Here is a 9,157-nt window from a genome sequence, read left to right as displayed (position 1 = left end):
CTGGCTGAATTCTGTATTTAAGTTAAAATATTTAAATCTGTATTTCTGTTGGGTCATTAAAAACTTGACATTTATTACTGAATCACACATTTAGATTCATGTTTACCCAATGCGTTTAAAATAAATTTAATGTATACGATAATCAATTGATAATATTCATGATTAAGGATAACGGCTTTGTCCACCGCCCCTGAAGATCCTTTCGCCCCTTAACACTTCATTAATTCATCTCGTTCATTAATTCGGTGAATTCAAATCGCCTGACGAGGTAAGTAACGATAAATTAAACGTTAATTAATGCTGATAAATAGTTGGAGCGTGAAAGCAATTGACAGCCGAGTGATTAAATGTAAATTTAAATAATATTTCGGTCTTACGCTGCTCCTGCGCAAATTCAATCGATGGCAGATCGGTTGCCATAGCAACTCTTCCCAGGACTTTCCTCATAGTCCTTGAAAGTTGTTTCCAGGATCATCAGTGGTCCTAGTCCTCAGGTAATTCATAAATTAACATTATAATTTAAGAAAGTTAATAGATTCCATGTTGTGTATTTATATTTAACTGAAACGGCGAAATCATTAAATTAATAATGAAAAAAAAATTAATAAGCAACTAATAAAATATAAATAAATAAACGCGTAATACCAGCTCGTTTTAATTTTTATAAATTTCAATTTCATAATTACATTAATAAAATTATAAATTAATCACTGTCATCTTAAATTGTTGTTTTATTGTTGTAATAATCAGATCTCTTATCAATTTTTCTTTTTAGACAAAAAAATCTTAGGTGATGAAATGTCTTAATTAATGGTTAATAAATTATATTAATATCTTTTAAATACCACAATAGCCATCAGGTATACTAAATTCAGAATGATGTTCATTTACAGATTTTAATAAAACCTTATGATGAATGACACTGAGGAAATTGAAGGACCTAGCTCACAGCCAGTTGCTGAAAATGTGCAGACCACTAACATCATTCGACAAAAAACCAAATTCGAAAGAATTTTTGGTTTTCCTATACAGGATATAATGTCTTGGGACGGCATAGTCAAAATACTTCATCGACCAGCAGATCCCAGTTCTTTGGCAGTGACAAGAATATTATTTGGTAGGTATCTCCATCTTCGAACTTTAAGTTTATGAAAATTAATTTATTTAAAATTACTAATTTTTAAATTTCTACCTTATCAAATAAATGTTTTGAATTTTTTTTCTTTTATTAAAAACCTATAATATTCAATGCTTGAAATGACTGTGACTAGAAAAAATATTATTAATTCATATTCATGCACCTACGGCATACCTGCCAGGAAATATAGCTAAGAGGATCGCTTGTGGAAATTTACTGATTCTTGATAACAATATTATTTAAAATATATTCAGTGAATCATATAATATTATTATTATTATTTTGTTCCTATAATATGAAAAAAGTGTAACACATTATACATCTAACGTAAGATAAAGTCAGGTAAGATTTAAAATTTTCTATTATCATTTGTTAGATCAATTAAATGATACAGATATATTATTAAAATCATGGGAGCGATTAGTTGTTATTCACCTCCTGAAAGGCACATTTAATGCTGCCTCCTGAACCGTATCGTGAATCCATGAAGAACCGTATCGTTTCCCACATAACCAAAATACATATAAACAAATCCCTGATCAGACCTTCCTGATATATGGGTTGGATTGCTGGACTGTATTGAAAACCCTGAAGAATACATTTCTTTGGTTTGAGAGCCATATTGTAAGAAGAATATTTGGCCCAATTTCTATCAATAATGCAAGGAGGCTGAGGACAAATGCAGAACTTATAGTTTCACTTGATGGCCCTACTGGCATTAAATGCACCTGAATGTGTAATTCAGTTGGTAAAAATAGAAGACCATAGCTACAGAAAAATCTAGGATAATTCATATTAGGTTCTAGACATGTGACAATTGTGGTTGAAGGACTTTTTCATTTTTATCAGTATTATTGCAGGAAGAGGAGTATTGAGGAAAAATTAAATTGATTTTGTCATATTCTACAATAAAAATTTACTGCTGGAATTATCTTCAGACCTTGGTTCGTTGATATATTTTTACAATGGTACAAAAAATTATAGTCTTGAGTTTTAGAACCAACACATGATATCAACTAGCCATTTCATACCGAACATTGTTAGCATTTAGTTTTTAAACCAACCAATTAAATCTATAAGTTTAAATTTCACCAGAATGTGTCATACTTTATTATAGGTGATGTTTTATGTGTTAACCTAGTCTCTAGTCATTTATTCACTTTACTGAATTAACTATTTTTTGAAAAAAGCTGAAGAGAATGTGTAAAAATTATGTTTTATAATTACTTTCTTATTAATAATGATTTTTTTAAATTTATTAGCAAATTGATTATTTTTAGTTCAAGGTTCTTCATAACATTGAGATTTGTCTATGACTGATCACAAATAAGAAGAAGGCCAATGTAGTTTTATAGCAACTTCCACTTACCTATATATGAAATATATAGGAGGAAGTATTTCAATCAACATTATGAATCTGAGTTTTCAACAAAACCATATGTTTTAGGTTTCCCTGAGCTCTAATAAACAAGTTTTGCAAAATGATATATGTGTATGTGTGTAGTAGGCTTTCATTTTTGAGCAATGACTCAATAATGGAATGCTGTATGAAACAAAAATTATATATTATATTAGTAGTTATATGCTTGCGATGTTACAATAACTTTTTTGCTAAAATTTATTTATAACAAGTGCTAATTTAGATCAAATTTTTTACCAATTTTCCCCAAAAAAGCTCTAACAATTTTGGTTAAACTCACCATATCAATATTTAATAAAATGGATTTTAATACCACCTTTTATCCTGACTGAAATAATCTGATAATGCTTAATTGTCAAATTTTCAAAAATATAACCTCAAAAATATCTTTTATTTTATTTATTAGAAATAATTAACCATTTCTTAATCTAAATACTTCAATGAAAATACTTTCCAAAACCTTTATTAATGTAAGCTACAATTTCCTTTTTTTAAAATACTTCTATAGGATCTAATTTTCTTATACGATATTTTATTATATTTACTATTCTGGTTAGTTTGTTATGTCTTTTGTGTGGCACTGATATTAGGGTGGATAGTTTGATTCCCCTTTAATTATGAAAACATCTTTTTAAAAAAAGGCCAGGCATGTGGTAAACAAAAAAGAATCAATTTTTATTTCCAAGGAAAGGAATCTTGACATTTCTGCTTTCGGGGTGCATAGGTCATGAACATTAGAAGAAAAAAATTAGAGTGATAAAAAACATATAAATAATCAGAATTTATTAATAATGTTTTCATTGTTCCAAGGTTATCTTAACAGCAGTCAGTTTTTATTTTCACTTCCTCATATATAAAGTATAAAGGAAGGGGAAGTATTAATATATCATAACTTTCAGAAAGCCTTATTTCAACAGAATTTAATGTCAATTCAAAGTAAGGGTGTAAGTGAAAGTTGTTTGGTGAGAATACTGCACCTGATTTTTTAAAATTAGAATTAAGCCAGTAAACTTCATAGCCATTTTTAATAAGTTTAAATGTTATGCTAAGGTTTTCTCATGATGGTGGATGTTCTTGAAGAGAGAGGATTTGGGGAGGCTGATCTTAAGTGGGGAGAACCAACAGACTGCAGGTTTCCTCTTTTCAATTTCCTAAAACCTCTCCCCTTACATTGGATGTGCATTCTGTACCTAATAATGTGGATATGTATGATAATTGAATTAAATTATTTAGTGCAATTATATTTTAATGATTTTATGTTTATGATCAACATTTGACATTTCAGCTGCAGGTGGAATCATGCTTGGTTGGCATTATAAGCTCAGTTGTGTAACTTTTGCTCTTCCTTATTGGTATATGTTCCTGTTAGACAAAAGTTCATGGAACAATCACTCGTACATGTTCGGTATACTTGTGGTGTTGTTTTTGGCAACAGATAGCCATAGTTTATGGTAAAATATACCTTTATTATTTCACATTATTGATATTTTGCTTGCAATAAAAAAAAATTGTTTTAAATTATTATTAAATCTAAGAGTATGGACATGATTAACCCAAACCATCTAGCAGTTGAGAATGAAATAGTTCTTTAGGATAAATGTTTGGTTCTATAATTTTTATTGCTCTTTTATCTTTTACAACACATACATATTTTTAAAATTATCCTAATCTTTCTTTAGGAATTTCAACATCCTTTCATTAGCAGATATTACATTCACTTGTGATATCAACAGAACACTTGTGAAGCATAAAAAAATATATATGTATATATATATCAAAATTGAACAAAATATGACTCTCAGTAAAATATTTAATTTATTTGATTTGATTAAAAAACTATCATTTTAGACTTTATATCACATGCTTTATCTGAAAATTAAAGCCAATTTGGGCTGAATTAGTTAACAATGGGAGCTAAAGCCTTTTTGTTCACTGAAATTGATTTTTAATTTTAGGTCTGTTGATGCGTATAGGGATGTTATACCTAATAATAGACATGTGCCATTGTGGAATTATGCAATATTACGTTTTCAGCTGTTTCTTCTGTATTTTTATGCTGGACTCAAAAAAACAGAATTTGATTGGATAAATGGATACTCCATGGCAAGCTTATCTGATCATTGGGTATTTTCTCCAATGAAGTAAGGAGTATATTTTATATAATTTTTCAGTAAGTAAACTATTTGTTGATTTTCACTTTTTTATAGGGTTATTTTAGATAAAGACCAAATAGATCTTTGGATAATTCATGTATTCGGATTTCTTATAGACTTGACTATTGGTTTCCTGATGTATTTTGATAAAACAAGGATTCCAAGTTTTTATATAATTACGATTTTTCACTTAATGAATTCGCAGATGTTTCATATTGGTCAGTATCCATTTCTTAATAATACTAAAACTAAATATTAGGATTTAATAAATATTTGTTACAGGAATGTTCCCTTTTGTGTGTCTTGCTACAATGCCATTGTTTTGTGGTTTTGATTGGCCACGACGGTTTTTCTTGATGCAGATGAGCCGTCTTAAATTTTTGGTTGAGAATGATCCTGTAAAGAATCCAATATGTCATTATGAAGAAGATGATAAAGATGGCAAGTAGTATCTCATCTGGTAAAACTTTTCTTGTTCAAGAGATGTATTTTGTTTTTTATGGCATAATCTTAGTTTTTTAAATTATATATGGATAATCTTTGCAGAGAGGCTTATACTAAGAGTGTATAATGTTTATATTTCTAAATATTTTTTTTTACAAAAAAAGGTTTATAACGTTTTTAGAAATCAATAATACATAATCCAATAAGATGTTAGGTTTGAAGTATATTAACCAATATAAAAAATGAATAGAGTTCTAATCCTTCCACCAATTTAGCTAAATATTCTAATTTTTATTGTTTGATAGTCTTTAAAGAAATTTTGTTAAAAGTAATTAGTAATTATAATGATGATTGAACAGGTACAACTAGAAAATATCAGAATAATTTTTAATCACCAACACATAAAACATTTTCTATTATAAATATTTAGTCAGGATATAAAAAATAATAAAAAATAATAAAAAACTTGCATAACATTGATAGAATCTTATAAATATAATATCATAACAATACATTATTCAAATATAAGCGGATACTTTTTTCTTATATACTCTTATGGTTTGAGGTCCCTTTGTACCAAAGAAACGGCAGAGCACCATTGCGGCTATACTTTATACACATGCTGTACTTCAACTTTTTCTTCCATATTCTCACTTTGTCACCCAGGTAAATTATTTTAAATTTTATTGTTTTGTAATGAACCTAAAGAAAATGTACTTTGAATAACATTACAGAATACAAAATTGATAAGAGCTGAAAAATTTAAAATATAGCTAAAATATCACCACATAGACATTAACTTTTTCAGTACAGAGATTGCTACACTTAATATTTCTACATTTTTTTTTACAATTTTCCTTCTCCATCTCCTAAATTGTCCTTTTCCCTTAAAATTAAAGAAAAGTTCAGTAACCTTTTATTATTTGAATTAAAAAGTGGCCTCCAGAATAAGAAAAATATTTATAATTCTTAGGTCCACCCTACCCCATGCCAAGTTTATTAGTGTGCCATATTTATAAAATCAGAAATAATGATTAAATATTATGTCCTCTCATTCATGTCAGTTCATTTTAAATTTTATGCATATAAATTTAAGTAAATTTCATTATTTTTAAAAATTCTAAAATACTAATATTACATTTCTTATAGCCTCACTTTAAAGTTAAATTTAAGTTCAAATTATTCAAAAAATAGTGAAAACAATAAATTTTAGCATAATGTTTCATACATTTGAATACTTGTGGTCTTTATCTTAGAGGAGGATATTTTTTAAGTAGTTGTTTAATATTTATATTACCTTGTTTTTCAGGGTTATAACAATTGGACGAATGGGCTCTATGGTTACTCGTGGGATATGATGGTTCACACTTGGGACACAAGCAGAGTCACTGTCAAGCTAGTAAACTTGGACACAAATGAATCTATGTTTATTGATCCTGAGGTCAGTATATTTTAGAAATTCTAGGAAATTAAAGGATAATTAACAACTATTTTATTTTGGCTTATGGATTTAATTAGTAATTTGAATGAAAAGTGAGCTCATTGCTAGATGCCAATATTAATCATGTTCTGTGGGTGTTAATACATATTATTGTTAAAATTTTGGATAAGATATGTTAGGTAATAAAAAGTGGATTATTAGGAAATTTAGGTAACAACGGCATTAGCCCATCACTATATTAAGCTGCATTATAAATTTGACTTAAAAACCAGCAATGTTAAACCAAGCCTAAATTATAAAAATATGTTAGGCCATTTATGTCAAGATTTTTGCTTTTTTTTTTTTTTAAATCATGAATTATAAAACAAACACAAAGCTTCTAATTACAAACTAAAAGAATGACTCAATAATGAACCAATGTATAATTATGATAAAATGTTTGCAGAACAAAAAATATATATAAAAATAATGTAGTGTTTTGTTTGGGTTATGAAAATTACAGTGAAAGCATGTAGAAAAGAAGTTGCAGTTTCCAAATTTCATTTATAAAAGAGTAGAAATTTGTAAAATATTGTGAAAAATAACTAATTTTAACTCAGTATTGGTTGGGTTGTGATTATTTTTCACACACTGGAAGAAAAAGGTCTATATATGTTTTTTATTGTATTATTTTTTATATTTGTTTCTTTACATCCTTAAATAAGCGAATTTAGTTTTTGAGAAAGAATATTGACCTGCTTCATGCTTTAAAAAATTGAGCTTTTAGCAATAATAATAACAATAATAGATGGTTAATTACTTTAAATAAACATAATTGAAGTTACTTTAGAGGAAGATTTCGTTTTAAAATTTGGCATGTAAGCCCTTCCAAACTATTTCAATGAGGATAATACCCAGGTAATATTAAATACCATTTAATTGTATGTTGATACACTGATTTTAACCAAAATTGTTAACAGCTGTTTTTAAGAAAATTGAAAAAAATGTGTAAAATTGATTTCATAAAGTGAGACTTCCGTTTCGATGATTTCAATAAAAAAATTTCTGGAACATCCCAAGGATATACTAGTCATAAACAACTCATTTTTTTACTCAAAACAATTCTTAGATTAATGTAGAACAATGATTTGTTCATTAATGTTTAGAATCTAAAATTGTGACTGTTTATTGAGTTATCCTAAAACATTCCTTGAACTTCTTATTTGACTATTTCCTAAATGCAAACAATAAAAATAAAAACCATAACATAGCTTGAATTAAAAAAGAAAAAATTGTTCGGAAACTGATGGTTATGAGAAATTCTCATACATAACACATACAACTATGTCTCATTGAGTGGCACAACATACTATGGTTAACAAAGGAAGCGTAAGTAGCCCTCACTAACTATAAAAAATAAAATTCATGTTTATTTTAATTAACTTAAACTTTATTTGGTAATGTTTTATTTTATTTTTATAAAACTGAAAAAAAATTATTAGACATATTGTCTGTGTTATATTCTGATTCATAGGTTTTCATTTTCTAGTACTTCAAAGTATCAGTCTGTTAATTCATATAACTATTTTATTTTATTGTTTAAAGGCTTGGGTGCAGAGCAGTAGGTGGCAAAGGCATGCTGATATGGTTTATCAATATTCTAAGTGTGTGAAAAAAAATGCAAAGGAATTAAAAAAAATGAATAATGTCGCTCTTTATATTGGTAGGTATGAAATTATAAATATAATTACATATATGTTTTACTATTATTTATTATATTTTATTTTTCAACTAATTTATTATCTGGGAGTGAGAAAGTATCATAATTGAAAAAAAAGAAAGATTTTTAGATCGCAAATGAGTGTTTTTGTTGACACAGACCCTGGTTTATAAGTACTTCTCATTTTGCTAAACTGCTGAATTAAGTAGTGTCTAAAATACTGGAAAAAAAAATTGAAGTTACAAATTGAGCGACAGTGCATGAGTGTCCTATATCTGAATTATAGTGTGAGAATTAACTTATATATCTATACATAAAACTATAAATATATATTGCTTGGAGAAGATGGTCAGAGGGTCCGATCAGCAAAGGAACAACATAAATAAACAAAAAAAATATTTATTTATGCCGACGTTTCGACCTCATTTTCAGGTCTTCATTAGGGAGTTGTAGGCAGAGATCTCAGCTAAACAGTAAATATATATATATATATGTGTGTGTGTTTTTTTTTGTTTTTATAGGCCCGTACCTATCCGTGTGTGGGATTTTTACCCACTAAAACCACCGCCCTAAACCTGTTCATTCCTCTCCATGGGACCGCCGCTAGGCATTACTTCATGGAGGGAAATGGCTGAGTGCCGCCTCGCATTCTTCGCATGGTTTTCACGTTTTCATGCTAGTTACGTCTTCCAGCCCTCTCTTCCTCTCTCAGCCTCTTGAGAACGACTGTGGTGAATCTCTTCACTGCATTCCAATGCTGGTCTGAGAGGAGCATATAGCTCACCACGTTTTTTGAAGTGATGCGTCCTCCACACTCTCTCTCCAATTCACTTCTTTCTACTTCAAAGCGAGTGCAAGTGAA

The 9,157-nt window shown here is 28.4% G+C and overlaps 1 protein-coding gene across 1 annotated transcript in view; it reads left to right on the top strand.

Annotated features, from left to right (window-relative positions):
* The first annotated feature begins 427 nt into the window (after window positions 1–427).
* The window catches only part of GC (gamma-glutamyl carboxylase), a 16,867-nt gene continuing 8,137 nt past the window's right edge, over window positions 428–9,157 (top strand). Inside the window, exons 1-10 of the mRNA XM_014437752.2 lie at window positions 428–494; window positions 894–1,117; window positions 3,609–3,764; window positions 3,844–4,009; window positions 4,514–4,699; window positions 4,766–4,929; window positions 4,994–5,152; window positions 5,721–5,821; window positions 6,465–6,596; window positions 8,181–8,298. Of these exons, the coding sequence (XP_014293238.1) occupies window positions 910–1,117; window positions 3,609–3,764; window positions 3,844–4,009; window positions 4,514–4,699; window positions 4,766–4,929; window positions 4,994–5,152; window positions 5,721–5,821; window positions 6,465–6,596; window positions 8,181–8,298 (1,390 nt within the window). The 5' untranslated portion in view covers window positions 428–494; window positions 894–909. The remainder of the gene's footprint in view (window positions 495–893; window positions 1,118–3,608; window positions 3,765–3,843; window positions 4,010–4,513; window positions 4,700–4,765; window positions 4,930–4,993; window positions 5,153–5,720; window positions 5,822–6,464; window positions 6,597–8,180; window positions 8,299–9,157) is intronic.

This window comes from Halyomorpha halys, unplaced genomic scaffold, assembly GCF_000696795.3.
Source record: "Halyomorpha halys isolate HHAL.00 unplaced genomic scaffold, Hhal_1.1 Scaffold3779.1, whole genome shotgun sequence".
NCBI classification, from domain to species: Eukaryota; Metazoa; Arthropoda; class Insecta; order Hemiptera; family Pentatomidae; genus Halyomorpha; species Halyomorpha halys.
The sequence above is the reverse complement of the archived record's forward strand: the minus strand, read 5'-3'. Positions and strand labels throughout refer to the sequence as shown.